This window comes from Fonsecaea monophora (assembly GCF_001642475.1).
Source record: "Fonsecaea monophora strain CBS 269.37 chromosome Unknown Scaff13, whole genome shotgun sequence".
Taxonomy (NCBI): domain Eukaryota; kingdom Fungi; phylum Ascomycota; class Eurotiomycetes; order Chaetothyriales; family Herpotrichiellaceae; genus Fonsecaea; species Fonsecaea monophora.
Window position 1 is genome coordinate 57,301 of NW_019173944.1, and position 17,319 is coordinate 74,619.

General features: G+C 51.5%; 5 protein-coding genes across 5 annotated transcripts; 4 read left to right on the plus strand and 1 right to left on the minus strand.

The window, feature by feature from the left end:
* Positions 1-66: 66 nt before the first annotated feature.
* AYO21_02790 (hypothetical protein) lies at positions 67-4,431 on the plus strand (the record flags this gene model as incomplete). Its single annotated transcript, XM_022652766.1, has 4 exons — positions 67-806; positions 890-1,003; positions 1,722-2,443; positions 2,609-4,431. 4 exons carry the CDS (start codon positions 67-69, stop codon positions 4,429-4,431), a joined length of 3,399 nt encoding a protein of 1,132 aa, XP_022514791.1.
* Positions 4,432-5,212: 781 nt separating this feature from the next.
* Positions 5,213-6,079, plus strand: AYO21_02791 (hypothetical protein; the record flags this gene model as incomplete). The annotated part of the gene is made up of 1 exon (XM_022652767.1): positions 5,213-6,079. One exon carries the CDS (start codon positions 5,213-5,215, stop codon positions 6,077-6,079), a length of 867 nt encoding a protein of 288 aa, XP_022514792.1.
* Positions 6,080-6,666: 587 nt separating this feature from the next.
* On the plus strand, positions 6,667-7,322 carry AYO21_02792 (hypothetical protein; the record flags this gene model as incomplete). The annotated part of the gene is made up of 2 exons (XM_022652768.1): positions 6,667-7,083; positions 7,263-7,322. 2 exons carry the CDS (start codon positions 6,667-6,669, stop codon positions 7,320-7,322), a joined length of 477 nt encoding a protein of 158 aa, XP_022514793.1.
* Positions 7,323-9,085: 1,763 nt separating this feature from the next.
* AYO21_02793 (hypothetical protein) lies at positions 9,086-10,464 on the minus strand (the record flags this gene model as incomplete). Its single annotated transcript, XM_022652769.1, has 3 exons — positions 9,086-9,439; positions 9,489-10,349; positions 10,414-10,464. The coding sequence occupies 3 exons, from the start codon at positions 10,462-10,464 to the stop codon at positions 9,086-9,088; spliced, it is 1,266 nt and encodes a 421-aa protein (XP_022514794.1).
* A 942-nt stretch (positions 10,465-11,406) lies between these two features.
* AYO21_02794 (hypothetical protein) lies at positions 11,407-13,907 on the plus strand (the record flags this gene model as incomplete). Its single annotated transcript, XM_022652770.1, has 2 exons — positions 11,407-11,549; positions 11,603-13,907. 2 exons carry the CDS (start codon positions 11,407-11,409, stop codon positions 13,905-13,907), a joined length of 2,448 nt encoding a protein of 815 aa, XP_022514795.1.
* Between the last annotated feature and the right edge of the window lie 3,412 nt (positions 13,908-17,319).

The following is a 17,319-nucleotide window of genomic DNA, read 5'->3' on the forward strand; positions in this document are numbered from 1 at the left end:
TCTGTAAATGCCTCAACAAATTCTACGGCCCTTCAATAAACACTTTTCGCGGTCGAGTGGAACACCATGCCGGACAAGCCACAAGCACCGCCAACCGCCTATCCTGCAAGCTCGCTAAAGGAACAAGACCAAGAAGGCGGTAAAGGACTTGATTCGAAGCTCGCGCCAAACGCCAACTGGACACAACTCGAGTTTTGGGACGATGAAGGGAATGCTCCCTATCTGAGAGATTATGAGGGTCGTGGCCTGCTCAAGGATAAAGCGGTGATTGTGACGGGTGGGGATTCTGGTATTGGACGAGCCGTTGCTGTGCTGATGGCGCGCGAAGGTGCCGACGTCACCTTCGTCTATCTTCCAGAAGAAGAGGAAGATGCCCAATGGACAAAGAATCAGATTGAGAAGGCAGGGAGGCAAGCTCAACCACTTACCCTGGATGTCACCTCGGAAGAGAACTGTAAGAAGATTGTCGAGGCACACATGAACAAATTCGGCAAATTGTCCGTCCTTGTCAACAATTCAGCCATGCAAGAGATCTGCAATGACATTGAAGACATCAATCTCGGGGTTGTGGAGAAAACTTTCCGCACCAATATCTTGAGCATGTTTGCCATGGTCAAATACGCCCTTCCTCATATGAAGCGTGGCTCGAGCATTGTCAATTCAAGCTCGGTTGCGGCATATATGGGCAATCCTCAACTTGTGGACTATAGCTCGACAAAAGGAGCCATCACCACATTCACGAGGAGCCTGGCACAGCAGTTGGCGCCTAAGGGTATCAGGGTCAATGCTGTTGCACCTGGGATCATGTATGTTTATCACAGCTTCCTTCTACAACGCCCACTTTCCTTCTCAACTCTACGACGTACTGACATTATCTCTACAATGACAGTTGGACGCCGCTTCAGCCTGCTACCAAAGGAAACCCACCTGAAGCAATGTCTGCGCTTGGAGTCGAGGAGGCACCCCTCCAACGGCCGGGAATGCCTGTTGAAATGGCCACGGCGTATGTGTTTCTAGCGTCACCTCTGGGATCATACTTTACGGGTGAAACCATTCATGGTACAGGAGGATTAGAGATGCAGGGTTGACTCCAGAACATATATATCCTAAGAATGTCACATTCAAGACAGACAGATATGGCCACGGTCCAGGAGGTTTTTTACTTGCACAAATCTACCGTTATTGCACCGCATCACGGAAACGCAGACGGCCAGGTGCTGCGCCAACCCAGAGACGAGGCTGTGAGGATGAAGCGAGGCGCTTTGACTGAGCCCCGACATTCAGCCACAGCGACTCCCGATTTTCTTTGTAAGTGATTGGCACATTCTTGTCTCCTGGTTCGCTTACTGCCTTACCTTTATCCGTACCTCATATCAGCTGAGCGACCTTATTCGTGGGACCTATGTGAGGCACTTTTGTTCTTGCCTTGTCAACCTTGCCAGGCCACAACAGACCTTTGTGTCCTCTCTTCTTCAGCCTAACCTGCAGCTTTCTTTTCTTTCCTTTTTCTTCGGGTTCGTCGAGAACTTCATACTGCAAACTCACTTCAACTTAGCAGATCTGAGCTGAAAGAATGAGCATACTGGGGATGTCCATATTCCCGCGTGCGTATTGGTTGTTCAGCGAGGCCTCATTCCCGCATGAGCACGGTCCTCAATATTCGATAGAGGCCTCCACAAAACAATAGATTCCGGTGGACAGGCTATGAATATGTCCGCTAGGGGAGAGACCGGCGGCGATGGGGTGGACGTTGGTATTTCGACGCATTCGGACGACCGTATCTCTCCCCATGAGTACATGCCCACTCTGATCTCCTCCGGGAAAAGCGACGAACATGAATTCCAACACAAGGCATCTCAGAAACACCTCGAGGAGCACGGAAGGGTCCGAGAAGACATGTGGATACAACAGAGCGAAGTCTACGACGACATTCAACGGTGCCGTGCAGACTCTGAAGCGAGTAGTCGAATGAATCGGACCAAAAAGCGTGACAGTACCTTTGAACGTCAACAACCTCGAAAGTTGCCCTTCGTGTTGGATCAGCCGCAGGTCGGCAATAAAAGTGGCGTTGAAAGCGGTCATTCGTCCAGTATTACCATTGCATCGCAGGAAATGGAAAGATCGAGGAGAACAAGCAATCCAGAATCCGGAGACGTTTCAATATTTCTCGAGATCAATACGGCTGTCGAAATCGCTCTCCAAGACGACAAGGGAGGCTACCTTCATTTGGATGTGGAGTGGACGTTTTTCGAATTCCTCGAGAAGCAGTTCGGCGAAGCAGACATCAAGGTCGCTTCAGTTGTGACCCTCACTGGTTCGGTTTTGTATGCGCAGGCGACAACTTGCGGCGATTACATCCGCACAACGTGGCCGCGCAATGCCATTTTTTTAATTGGATTACTCCAAGATTTCTGGGCAAAGTACAGGAAACGCTCAGAACAGAGTAGGTTTCGCCTTTATTTCTCTTTCCATAAGGCTTTAGTATTGTGATCAGTGGTCACTGGTGGACCCAAAGCGTACCCTTCCACGACTCGAGGACGCTAGGTGGCTTTTCCTTGCCTTGCTTGATACTTCTTCATTGGCAAGTTCTGTACTAACCTCGTCATAGGTCTCAACCAGTTCAGGGGGCATTTGAATAGCGAGCATTTGGAAATCAAGTATAGAGCCTCGTCGACTGTGATGGAGCTTGAAGCCACTGGGGATGAAGAAACGATACGGGACCTCGTTCAGATGCTTGCCTGGGCTGGAGCAGCATTTGGATGTTCTTCCCCCGATGAAAATGTCGACTATTGTCGTGCGGGCATTTTAGCTTTCGGTTCCCACGTCTCCATAGACTTTTGGAAAGAAACACTGCCCAAAAACGCAGAGGCTTGTTGGTTACCACTCTTCTCGGGAGTGTCGATCGCTTACGGCTTTCCTATACCTCGACGACGGGGTGAGATTGGACTCGAGATACCTCTGCAAATCCTCACCGCGCTGTTGGGCGCCGTTCGCGCTGTCGAATATCAGGGCGGCGTTGTCATCAAGGGATTTTCCAGCATGATTGTACCTACTGAGAAGAGAATTGATATTATCCAGTGGCATCTTTTAGCTAACACAAACTGTGAGGAGCGTCTCTCATATCGTGACGGTCTCCTGCGCTGCCCGAAGCGAGCTTTGATGGACGAAGTCGACCTCGAATGTCTTCAGAAGACGCGTGCGGTGCTTGGTTGGTGCTCTGCCACACGCTGTTCGCTTGGTAGTCATGATGCCAACTACAGCTCCATCGACTACTCAGGCGCGGAAGAAGCTGGGGGGTCGATCAGTTTTACAGGAGGAAGCTTAGGCTTTCAGCAATTTGGCGTGGCACAAATCGACTTCAAACTGGGCCCAAAGGACGGAAAATGCCACTTCCATCGCACTGGCCCTTACCGGAGCATAGTGAGTGCGGCAGAAAAGACCCGAGTTGTCCTCTACGACACATCAGATCAACGAGGATGGCTCGTACCGGCGTCAGAAGTCATCCTACACATGTGTCAACACCGTCACCGGCTCGAGCCGTTTGTGGTCGCCGGTTCATCAGTCCTCCTGCCTTCTCCCGAGACCACAGGACAGTCTGTTAAAGAGGCTAAAGAGGTACTCTTGGAAAACGAGTCGCTTACTCTGACCGAATCCTCGAACGAGAAATACACCTTGAGAGACCTCGTTTTGAACTACTGGTCACTCCTCGAGTTCCTGCTTGACCAAAACGTGAGAAGGGATCAAGCCCACGGAACGAGCAACCACTTCTCCCTACAAGAAGTGCTGCAAGGTTATGAATACAGGTCTGTGGTTGAGGAGCGCTCTCCTTTCCGGAAAAAGCGGACAACCCTGAGAAGGTCATGTGGTGGCTGGCCAGCCCTAATACGAGACGTCGACGCCGTGGTCCTTTTTGCCAGCGGATTCGAGGACATACTGCGTCCTCTGGAAAACGACCAGCTTCAAGATATATGCGTCAAGTGGCGTTCCATGCCCAGAGAGATGAGCTATCTTGCTACCACTGTCAAAATCCTAAGAGACCTTTACGAAGTTGCTGGAAGTCGCTCAACCAGAGAATACCTCACTTCGACTCGCCTACGATGGGTACAGGGTAAATCGAGTCTATTCGAGCCTTGCACCTCTCCGGGAGCGTCCAATTGTGACTGCGTACGCCTACAGAATGTGACAAGAGGGTTCTTCACCAAGAGGCTATTGGTTCCAGGGCCAGTCATTGACGAGTTTGACCGCGGCGCGGTAATTTTTGGTCGGTCTAGCTCTGCCTCGACAAAACCCAGGCCGAAGTTGGACGCGCTTGAAACGGGTGGGATGAACAGCCAGCGAAATGCGATCTTTGCGCTCTTGGGGACAACCCATCCGTCTCGAGATGTTGAGCATCGGTGTCAAGGAGAGCCTCTCCCTACTTTCGAGCCTTAGGTTCGTTGACCACCCCTCTGAACAGCGCTTATACTGGAGAGCATGGCCCTGCATTGCAGCCCTTCCTACCCAGGCCGCTCAAGGAGCGAGTATCGAGGAGGGCAGAGGGTCTCACTGCTTCAGAAGTCTCTCACGCAGCGAAATGATCTCATCTGGTAGACAGCGAGCCGAAGATTCCCTGTACGGCAATTATTCATGTGCAGAAATGGATGTCGTGGCGGCGCATTTACGGGCTATTCGATAGGAGCTGCACGTATACACGTATTGTTTGTGTGCACGGTCATATGCTGCTAGTATATTTAATTGCCTTTGATGGAAGATGTCTCTTCCTCTTTTTCTTCTGGTGGTTGTTCTGCCTAGCTGGGTGCCTGGAGCTAACACATTTTTAGCATATACAAGTATACAAATCAGTATTTCGCCATCCCCAAGCGACCCGCCGTGCCCGCTTAGATCCCTTGTTGACAAAAAGACACGCCCTGCAGACTACATGTACATGACCAATATGCGTCAGGGAGAGGTAGAGAGTGTGGTAGAGACACAGAACAGGGATTCAGTATTATTTCTTGTCTTGTTGCATTCGCTTGTTCGAGTCGTGCAAAGTATACCGAGTATATATATATATATATATACCACAAACAGAACCCTGAACTTCTTGGTCTTTATATTTCTATACATCTTGGACAGATTTTCTTTCGATATTAGGAGAAAATCCAGACTTGAAATTCCCTTGAGTTTTGAGATTATTGACGACGACGACGACGACGACTTGCACACACAAACCATGTCTATCTCTATGTCTAAATCTGAGCCTGCGCCTGAGTCCGTGCCTCTTACACCAGGAATCCACCTCTTGACTGCCTCGACGCCCAACGCCGCAGCCATACTCGACGGGATCGTGCACATCCACGCCTCGTGTATCTTGAACGACGGCACGCTGGCTACGTTTCTGCCTCCGCTGTCGCACGCGCAGATCTATCGGTGGTGGGAGGAGCGGTTGAGAGAGGTCGGGCGCGGCGAGCGACATATTCTCGTTTGTCTGTCGAGCGTCCGGGAGCGCACTGTGACGACTACAAATACGCCCTCGCCGCCGTGGGACGCCGATGGGAGAGCCTGGCCCGTCATATCGTCTCCCTCGAAAGGGTCTCTTGGAGGGACCAAGATCACTACTACGAGTACGCCCGAGAATCCCACATCTACAGACCCCACGAACCCAGAGCTAGAGCCAGAGCCAGAGCCAGAGCCAGAGCCAGAGCAAGAACATCTCGACCTCTCCGGCGTCGTCACGCTCGCGACGCCCTTCTCGCAGACGGGGCCCTTCCGCGCCCTCGTCGAGAAACTCTTCGTCTCCCCGCTCCACCGCCGCCGCGGCATCGCCACGCGGCTGATGGCGCGGCTCGAGCGTGTCGCCGTCGCCCACGGCCGGTGGAACCTCATGCTCGACACCGAGGTCGGATCCGGCGCCGAGCTCGTCTACCCCAGGCTCGGGTACGAGAGGCTCGGCGTCGTGCGGGAGTACGGGTTTTCGCCGCGCGACGGGAGGTTGGTGGACGAGGTGTGGTTCTGGAAGGATCTGAGGGCGGTCAAGGACAAGGAGACGAAGGAGAGGGAGACGGGATTGGAAAAGGAGGAGGAGAAGGGGTCGGGATGAGCCGTGGAACAGAGCACGGATATCTCTCTTGTGTCACGCTGAAAGGCGGGAAATGGAGGCAAGAGATAGAGAAGTTCGGGTTTAGTCGGTGGAGAATATAGGAGTTGGGATATTGCAGCCAGTTAGAACCAGATCTTGCTGCGACGCACTGACGCACTTCTCTTGAAGCTCTCTGTTGTGAGCTCCTTGGAGCATTCTGAGAACTAATATCCCACATTCCCGGTCACGGTATAGCATGCACGCCTGCCAAGAGGTTGTCTCAGCTCTCCATTTATATATTCTTCTAGGAACAAATCGAGACGGTCCCTTAGAGATGCGCCTTAAAGAAATCCACGAAGAACCCTGAGTGCCAGAGTGCATAACTACCTGCGTTCGAAAGGGGGGACGGAAAAGTTGAGCGACAAGGCTGCGGCCCAATTAGGCTTAGTGCCTTGGAGGTTCCAAAAGTCGTTTCTCCTGCTGTAGCTTCGAATTTCAATGAATGCACTGACTGCATCAACAATTTCTTCGCATAGCTCCCACTCCGCGTCTTCGTTTCTTCTCTCCCCCCCCCCTTTGCGATCCCGTACCACTCGACCCCCCCAAAGATGCATACCGTCCCTTCGATTCGTGCCCTGCACGCTCTCCGCGCCCTCACGCGCCTCACAGCCCCGGCATCAAAATATACACCAGCGATCCCCCGAGCTGCATCGTCTTCGCTGCCGCTGCGTCCGCACCATCGGGCGTTCTCGACGACCCCTTCCCTCTCCGTGACGCTCAACCAGCTCCGGACGCGCCTGGGCTCACGCAAACCCAAGAAACTGCGCCACGCCGTCTCCCCGGCTCTCAGCGCCGCCAAGCGGCCAGCCATGAAGGGCGTGTGCCTCAAGGTCGGCATCACCAAGCCCAAGAAACCCAACTCGGGCCAGCGCAAGACCGCAAAGGTCCGGCTGTCCAGCGGCAGGGTCGTCTCGGCGTACATCCCCGGAGAGGGCCACAATGTGCAGCAGCACAGCGTCGTGCTGGTAAGAGGCGGCAGGAGTCAGGATTGTCCTGGTGTCAGATATCACTTGGTTCGGGGGGCTTTTGATCTGGTGAGTCTTGGGTCATTCGGTCTTTCGCCTCGCATTAGCGTGTCGCTACTGGGTTGGGAACGTTTTTCTCACGCTGCTTTATAGGGAGGTGTACCTACTCGAATGACCAGTCGGTCCAAATACGGTACCAAGAAGCCGAAGACGACATGATGGCGGTCTACGCTTTCTAGGGTTGATGCTTGAATTTTGGGGATCTGGTGTCAGGGATCGGAGGGGCATGGGAGTGGATGGGAGTTGGGGACGTAAGGAGGAACAGAGTTCCCTCCTTTTCCCTCTAATTTGGTTGTGTTCTCAAGCAACGATCCAAGGTCTGCGAACTAGGAGGAGCCATGAAAAACCGATCATCTCCCTGTGCTGGGGTTGTATACAAATCACAGCCTTTGCGTAGGAAGTAACGGGTTTTTTTCTCCAAACCTACACCTACCAACCTTTCGAGGCACACCCGCTACAGAGATGACAGCCTCAACCCGTCTTGGACCACATCTATCAGCACGTCCAACAGCGACCGTCCCTTTTATTCACTCCAAGTCAGCACACTGGGACCACCACTGACTGCCTTTTCCTTCGCCATCTCTTTGTCTCTGGGCACGCCGAACTACATACATGTAACACACACACTTGGACGAGACAACCAATCCCTTTTCGCTTGGACTTGGATTTGTCCAGGAGAGCAGGTCAACCCTCACAATATACAGCCATCTCGTGGACTTTAGGAGCACCTCAATCCTCCAAAGTTGTGCGGATATCAGACACCCCCTTCCTCCGCCGACCTGGACAGGCAGGGGGATGAAACAGATTGCTCCCTCAAGATATCAATTGGAAGGAGAGGGAGAATGGATGGATTATAACCTACAAGGTACTCATAGATATGTACCTAGGTAGTTGATCTCTAAGGCAGTCCTCCCTCCCCAAGGGATATAAGGATGTATGTATGTATATTCTCAGAATAAAGAAATAGATATTCAAGAGCCGAGACTATACGTGTATCTGTAATTGAAACATATCAATAACGTCGTTTCATCCCTTTACCGACTATCCCTGGTTGACCCTACATACAATACAGGGCGCTGGCGGCAATGTGCAATGTGCAATGTGCATTCGCGCGTTCAAATTCATTCCTTTCCTCCTAGTGTGGTACAGTGCAATTCCCAATTCCGGTCCCGACTTGACGAGTCGATCACTCCAGCTCTGATCCATCACGATACAATACGAGATGAGACAAGAACCTCGCCTCGGTCTGGAGAGCAACCCCTTTTCGGTTCTGTCCTGCAAATGTGTTCACTCTTGCCAATGTCCAAATCCTGGATTTCCAGCCCAATCGACCGACCAACGCCCCTCGAATGCAAAAATAAAGGGGACAAGGCAACTTTTCTCTACACAGTCCCAACGTTCCTTTCGTTCGTCTGATAGACAGGAGATCCAGTGCTCGTCAGTCTCTCGTGGTGCGCAAGATCACTCGAATATCTGTCCTGGGGCAAATTTCCAAGAGAGGCAGTCTGACAAGGAGGAGGCCCCGAACGGTGTTTGATGGTGAAGACGTGACCGTGAAAAGTATGGATGCATGCAACGTCGTTCCGGAGCTCGGGCATAATGAGAATGTCCGACGGCCGGGTTGCCTGAGAGCAGCTGCTCACCCAGAGTTCTCCGGCTTCGAAGGCCTTTCAGGCCTTTTGTACCAATTCTCATCTTCGTCACGAGTGAGCCCGCGTTCGTGCCACTCCGCAAGGCGTTCCGCCCATGAAAGCAACTTGCGCCTCGTCCAGGGAATCCTCATCAAAATAATCGTCAAAACCGACCCCACGCTAAACGATATGGATGCATATTTCAGGATCTCCCATGACAGGGAAACGCCCGAGTCTGACTCGTTCTGCTTGTTGCCGTCACCATTGCCATTTCCATTGTTACCTGGATTTCCAACAGAACCGGCGGCTAGTCATACCTGAGCTTCCCATCCCTCAGGCTTCTTAAGCTTGTTGAGGTCAAAAAACCGAGAAGTACAGCTGTACGGCTTCCAATCGAAATTGTCGGCCGGATTACAGTGGCAGCGGAGTTTCTGGCGCACGTCGTCTCCCGTCGGACAGTGCGTAAAGGGGACGTGATAGTAGGCAATGTCGTTGAAAAAGTGGATCTCGTCCTTCCTCAGAAGCAGACCAGCAGCGATGGAGTGCACCGGAGCGTCGCCCCAACGTTCGTAGAAGAAACCGCCGTCTTTGTCGAGGGTTTCGAAGAAGTCGAGGTAAGGCTTAGATCGAAGCCAGTCGAGGTTACCAATCTCAAAGTTTGACCACTGACAAAGGTTAGAAATGCAAATACAAAGGGTTTCTTGCAGGACTTACAAAATGGCACTTGTTGTACGTCTCACCTCCGTCGTCACTCAAAAATCCCATTGAGTTGTCTGGGGAGATATGTTCAGGGTGCGCCTTGATGAACTTCTTTGTGCTATCCCATAACGTCGGAATGGTCTCGACATATTCGTACAGACTCAGGACGAAGCTATACTTCTTCTTGTTCTCCTTCATGTACCGGAAAGGATCATAATGGATGTCGCAGAATAACTCAACGCTGGGCTCGACTCGCCAGTAGTACTCGAATTGCTGGAGCAGTGGATGACGAAAGAAGAAACCTGACTCGAACCGACACATGTGTCGATAACTGACCGAGTCGCCATAGATGATCTTCCTCCGGCGCATGTCTTCTCGGACGGCCTCAGCTTTTTTCTGGTCGATCCATGACGGGAAGGACCAGTGTTCGACTGGAATCTCGCCATAGTGTGTCTTGCCCGAGACGAGAGAAGTTGTGACCTTCTTGAAGTTCTCATCGAACGGTTTGTCATTCAAAAAGACCCAGTCATAGTTGTAGTTCCTGTTGAACCGGTCTTCCACTTGTCTGATTGAGCGGGCAATTTCCCAGATATCGGTGTTTCTTGCCAGAGTCACAAACGTCGCATTCACTCGTTCTCCTGGAGCAGAAGATGAGAGTTCTGAGGGAATAGTGGGGACAACATTAGGCGTTGTTGTTTCTACAGATTGTGAAATATCCGCCGCAGGGGTGGTTTCCGGCAGATGAACGAGATCCTCGGCGCTCGTACTTGACTTGGACTCTCCGGGACGTTCCCATGAGAAGGCGGTACCCGAAGTCAGCGGCTGTGCATAGGACGGCAGTGACGAGGTCGAAATAAAGTAGATGATGGTAAGTCCCTATTCATGTCAAGTCAGTATGAAATGTCTCACACCTGGGCTGGCTGGGTTCCGTGTAACTCACGAAAACAGCAAACAGTATATAACGCAGATATCTCCCTGAGCCGGTTGCCATCCTGGATGAGGAAGACCAGCAATATTAACAGGAGATGAGAAAGAGACCTGAGGAGCCGGCCGTAGCCGTACACGCAGGATAGACTGGAGTCGTAGGGCTCGAGGGACGATCGGCAGAAACGGTGCGATCAGCACATTGAGGCTTATGCAGTGAAGGTAAAACTGAACAGCCTAGACGCTGAAACGAAGACACAAAGTGGAAAGAGGCCTAGAAAAAGAGAAATTTCCTCGATCAGGACTTGGAGGTGTTAAAGGAGTGAGGCAGGTCGAGGAAACATTTCAGTTCGCAATAGGGAGAGCCGCAGGACGACGCGCAAGCCCCGAGACCAACGTGTTGCAGGAAACTTTTCTGTAGTGATAGAAGGGGAACGCCTCAATTCCAGTTAGCAAGTCTCGGGCACATGGGGCTGAATACGTGGGCTTCTTTTATGGAAGTTGGCCCCCTGGACGCTGGGATCTGGATGCGTGATTCGAGTAACGGGCATGGTGTTTGTGCCCGCTTAACAGGCTTAGCAGGCTAGGTATGGGCAACTTAGGCGGGAAGGGCCCCGGAGGCTGCAACTAGAGGCTAGAGAGGCTTAGCATCAAAGACCTCACCAATCGCCAGCTCGCCCGTTTCGAGACTAGTGTGCGTCACTGATTCCGCTTAGCTGCCACTTGCCCACTCTTCATCACCTGCGGTTTACATCCCACAATCCATCGACAGCGCCATTCTTGGATCGTTGGTCTGCAGACAACTGAGACTCACTTTGTCATCTCCCGCAGGTCATGTCATAGTATCTTTGCTTCTCATCTCCGTCTCTCCTCGTGGATCATGCGAATAGGCATTGCATTTTGGTCACTGTTGAGAAAAGAGGCGGGTTTCAGTGAGGTGAAAATAACAGGACCGCCATCTTGAGCCTGATCGCCTGATCAGTTCAAGTTCCATCCGTGGTTCGGTGCTATGTCGTTCTTTGGCTTCGACACTTCCCTTCCCAGGGACAAGCCTGAGGGTGCAGGCAAGGGTATTTTTGAACACACAAACCCTTTCGCCGAGGTCGCAAAAGCTAGGAAATTGCAGGCATTTCAAGACAACCAGGACGAGATGTAGGTGATCGATTCCTTACAAGCATGATATACAGGTCCTAAGCTTTTTTCAGTCTCGACTTCGAAGATACATACGATGGGCTAGGCGATCAACTCGAAGAGGCTGGCGATGACTTCAACGATGATACCTTTGGTGGCGGCGCTGAGGGTGCTACGGGCCAGGGCGCCGTGGGACAAGATTATGACTTTTTTGGGAAAACGGCACAGGTCTCAAATGTCATCAACGAGGAGCATGTGCGCTACAACTTGCAACATCCACAACAATCGGCAGCGCCCGCGCAACCCGCAAAGGCCAAGAGGACCGGATATGAGAGATATCAAGATCCGGGTTACATTCCAGATATCCAGGCAAAATCCGGGGCTTGGGGCACAAAGTCAAGCACAGCCGCTGCTCCATCTGGCGATGGCCGCATCAGTACGGCTCGCAGCACTGCTCCAGTGTTTTCCGTTGCTCCTGAGCCTTCACCTCCACCGGCACCCATTTCGCAACCTCCAATGATGACCCTCGAACAGGTTGAGGCAGCCCTGCTCGCTGAATCTCAAGCGCGACAGGCACAGCTCGCATATTCTCAACCTCAGCCATATCCGTTTCCAGTCCAGCCAATACACTCACAACCTCCACAGCACTTCCCAGGCATGGGACTTCCTCCCGGCTTGCCCCCCCAGCCTCAATCGCAACCTCCTCTCGACGCTCCTAGGAGTCACACGCGCATGCCCTCACAGCCACGTGCACCTCAGCAGCCTCAGCAGCCTCTGCAAATTCTGCAAAATCCAAACAGAGCCCGTCATTCACCTCAGCCAAGTTTTGATAGATCTCAACCCATCCCACCAATGGGAGCTCAAGCACCTGGTGCCTTGCCGGTCATAACTCATACCCAACAGCTAATGGATCTCTCTGAAGAACAGCGACGAGTGTATCTGGAAGAAGATACCAAAAGGGCAAAGAGGAATCATAAGATTTTCCTGCTTTCCAAGGGAAATGGCATGATGACCCCTCAGGATAAGAATTTCATCACCCGCATCCAACTTCAGCAATTGGTGGCGGCCACGGGCAGCTCGACGGACTCAAATCCCGAAGCTGCTCTGAACGAAGATTTTTACTATCAGGTCTACAGCCAGATCCGGGGCGCTCCAAGACAACATCCTACTCAACCTCTAGGTCACTTTGCGCAAACCTATCTATTCCAAACGGGCTCGCGTGTAGGCGGCAGACGGCAACAGATCACTGGAGACAACCACATGCAGAGAATGCAACAACAAGTCCAGCGTGCAGTTGAAGCTGCCAAGCTCAAACCGAAGAACAAGCAGCTAATCATCGAGGGTAGCTTGGGTAAAATCTCCTTCAGCAACGCAAAGACACCAAAGCCTCTGCTCAACATCAAGCGACAAGAGGGGACTGACAACCGGCCGGCAAATGCGAGAAAAGGTGTAAGTGCCAGTGACCGCAAGACGATTTTGAAGAATATCGAAGCTGTGTATACAACCCTGATGCGCATGGAGGATCATGAACGACAGATGCCGCCTCCACCTACTGAGGGCGACGCGGATTCAATCCAGGCACATCTTGAGTGGCGACAAAAGCAACAGGAGCTCGGCAACAGTCTATGGCAAGATCTAAAGGTTCTCGATCCCATCGTCCCGGGATCGACCATTCCACATCCCTTCATTGCTTTCTTGTCATTTGCCAAAGGCAAAAAGGCAATTCCTCGTGTCTTCCATCAAATTGATCAGGACAAAAGACTGACCATCTTGACGATGATTGTGGTCCACCTTGATCAACTTGATGTAGTCAAGGATGCGCACCCTGCACCCGGCGAATCACAACCTCCGCCACTTGTGCGAGAAGAAATCGAGTTGTTCTCACAAGCCGTCATGCCGTGCTTGTTATCGCATGTTAGCGAAGTACCCGTCAATATCATCACCGGACTGTTAGGGCTTCTGATCGACCACACAAACATCTCGGTGGTTGTGCACACCAAAATTGGGCTGGGTATGCTGACGATGCTGTTGACCCGCGCCGAATTGGTGAAGGAGGCCGGGTCCGTCAGTGATCAGGACTGGCAACAGTGGACCATGTTATACAGTCGCCTTTTTGATATGTTGGAGCCTCTTCTTAGTTCACTATTCCCTGGCCCGGTCAATTCCGGCGACGACATGTACGTTTGGCAGTTCCTGGCTGCCATCGGCATATGCGCCAGCCCCGACCAACAACAGAGGCTTGTTATCGGTGTGAAGGACAGGGTTATGGAGACAGTCCTTCAGAGCAAGACATTGCCCCCTGAAATGTCGAGCGTCCGACTAGGAAATGTCAATCTATTCATGAGAGCCATTGGCCTTGATGTCGAGATGCTGGGATAGGCACGAGAAGAGCAGGACAAACCATTTTGAAGAGATGTGCCCACTTACCTGAGTTAGGATTTCGCCAACAGCAGGATAGCTCGGGAGCAGCATATTTATCAGACCAGATCGCGGCTATTGGAGCTGGCACAACTCTGATATTGGAGTATACTGCACCCTGAGCAAACATGAGTTTTGGTGAATATCGATCTGCCACTTCTGGCTGTCTTTGACATTGTTGCAACTTGTTTCTTTTACCTGCAACCTGCGACCGAGTTACAGGTTAGTTTCGTCGTCTCCAACGTCTCCTTGTATGTTACTCTGTCGTCAACGTCTTGTTTGTGCTTGTTTCAGTATTCTCCTTTCTCCTAGAATCACCACATTCTCTTCCAGGGGATGCTGTCTACCCGTGTCTCACTGGCTCTCCAGTTGAGGGGCGGGGGACATTGCTATTGTAATTGAGCATCTACTCACTCCAGGTGTTGACATGGCTGCTGCTTCGTTTTGCCGAGTGCATATTTGAGTCAGGCAGACTCTGTGTTCTTCTCTCTCCAAGGGTGTTGCACATGCGAACACTTCTGGTTGTAGCGGGTGAATGGAATGGCTTGTCGACACGTTCGTGGTATGAGAGGTACGGGAGGTACGTAGCTACCAAGGAATGTATGTATATAGCTACAGTACTTACCGACAGCTAGTATATAAGGTTTGCCTTGAGAGACTTACGTCGAGGTTTTTGTATCCTGTATTCCGTGTGTTTTATATTTTTGTATTCCCTTTGCTTCCCGCCATGCCTATCAATCGATCTCTAGTACACTGTCTATCCCTCAAACTATGTGACCATCTAACCCTGGTGCCGGGCGGTTTCAACAAGTGACAGGTACATTAAGTATTCATTCATCCATGCATGAGGTCTATGTATATACCTCGACCCTCAGACCTGGGCCGAGAGGAACAATCGAAACCAAAAAAAAAGCCGTACCCGGTTCACCTCACCTCATCATATCACAACACATATGTCCATACATCGGAATAGCTTGCATGCAGATATGAATGTAGAGACACAGTAGACATACATACGTTGATAGTGAATTTATAGGTATATAGTTTTCTTTTCTACACCTTCTTTCGCAATCGACCATAGGATATGGAATACAGGGCTTCCCGTTCGCTCAGCCGTACTTAAGCCATATGCCGATCAGTTAGTACTACCGTGGGTGACCAGGTGGGAATCCTGATTGTTGATTGTTTTTGTTTTTTGGCTCAATTGATTTTGAAATGTGTATAAAAATGTATATATAAAAAAAAGGGGGTATATACATCTACACATACATACACGGGACGGATGCATGAGATATGTACGAGTTAATGGTTAGGTTGCGCGGTAGGTCACCTGCCTGGATGGCCCGGGTGGGTGACCGAGCGGGTGGTGGTTCATAAAAATATGCCACTGAGCTGCGCGTGACAACCACTTCCTCCATCTTCCCCCCACACAAAATCATACACTTCCTATTACATGACCGGCCGGGTTTCGCTGAACTGTAAACTGCGCGGCTGACCCAGATACTTGTTCAAGCACTCAAGAATGGTATGTACATGTACCTCCGTGCATGTGTAGATCGCCAAGTAGAGGGGCAGAAGGGTGGAATTAATTTTTGGTTCTAGCATGTGATACATAAACAAATCTGCTAATCGCATGGGCGGGGTAAGTTGGCCCGTAGACATGAACTCGGGCCCAAGGATGTGTAGGGGGCTGTACGCCAAGGGACATGGACGGCACTGCAGAGCATTTCCTGAGAGCGGTTGAGGAAGTGTCGAGATCACGATGACACGAAACTTGGTCTGCTTCATTCGTTGGACCTGCATCTTCATCTGTCGTGCTCTCCTGACACCGAGAAAACCACGTACTCGGTACAAGTAGTGGTGGCAGGGTCTGGAATGCTGAGAGATGCTGATGGCTGAGTCATGAAATGTCCATTGATGATAGATCCAATGGCAGTCAACATTGTACCGGTTCAAGCGGCACCGACGAGTGCCTGCGTGACTATTCACCCAGTTGAGTTGACGGACGCAGGATTTTCACGTGCCATCATCAGATGTAGAAAAGGTGGCAGTGGCCCTGTTGGAAGGACTGCCTGACTGAGTGACAGCCGATCTGACATATCGACTCAGGTCAAGAGCTCGGGTACTCAGCCGAAGGGAAGGAAGAGGATCAAGGTAGAAAGCATCATCCTGGCCCGTCCAAGGCGCGTCCGAAGGTTGGTTGGCGTATTTCCATAAAAGAAGTGTTGGCAATTGGATTCATAGGAGAGATGCTTGGGGGCGAGAGCGTAGAGAGCAGCGACCCGAGCAAGCTCCATTACCTTTGACCATCAAGAAATAAGACTCTCCCACGAGCCGTTCGTGGGCCTCCGCTGCCTTCTGCAGGCTGGCAACAGTAAGACTGTTCAAGATGCTCGAAGCGAGCCCGTGTGCTTGGCTGCATTGATCATCCTGCACCCGGGAGAGGTTGTAATGGTCCAGTCAAGACACATTCAATAATAGCAGTCTTTTTGTCTCGAGTGGCTTCGGAGCAAAAAATGCGTCAAATGGTGTGGCCCGACTGGATTCACAACCACTTTCAAGACAGGAAATCGATCGGAACATCAACGCCAAATCGTTTTGTGCTAAGGTTGAGATCATGTAAATCTCCCCACGCCAAAGGCCGCAGCACTGAAGTTGTACGCCAGACTTTCTGTCAGTGCAGATACGAAGCGTTGACTTGATCCTTTGCAGGGTGAAATAAGAAAGCTGACCGAGACAAATGCTGGGATCTTTGGTCCTTGCTGCAAGACTTTTTTGGCCGGGATGGAATTAGCCCACTTTGACAGGAGGACTCAAGGCGCGAGGAATGGTCCAGCGTGTCAAGAGGCGGTGCATCAGATTGAACACACCTTTCCAGGTGTGGCAGTTTCGGTTGATCAGACTTGTCCTATGATTAAATTGGCACGACCGTCGATGCCTGATGGGATGTGATCGACGAACGGACAGGAACTAGTTAGGCTGAGATGCGCACGAGCTGCCTTCGGAGGGGCCAGAACAACCGCCCTTCACTCTTCAAGTGTCTTCCTAACCCTAGTGTGTGCTGGGGGGAACAAAACTGGTACTGTGCGTTAATTAGAAGCAGGTCCACCGCATGCAGGCAGGCTGTGGGCTGTGGGCTGCACGTCCAGGCTGACTTAACAAGACGCTTGAACTTCTCTTACCCTTGTCCTGCCTGCTGTCTGTGCGTGCTTCCTATCGCCACCTAAGAGATACGAGTCGATGTACCTCATACTCGGCATTGGTGTTCGATCCTGGACACTTGACGCACTTGAACGACCCTCCGTACCATCGGGTCCACCACTCGACCAACGTCATCATTGTCATATTCCGAATAAAAAAACACTGTCCTCGA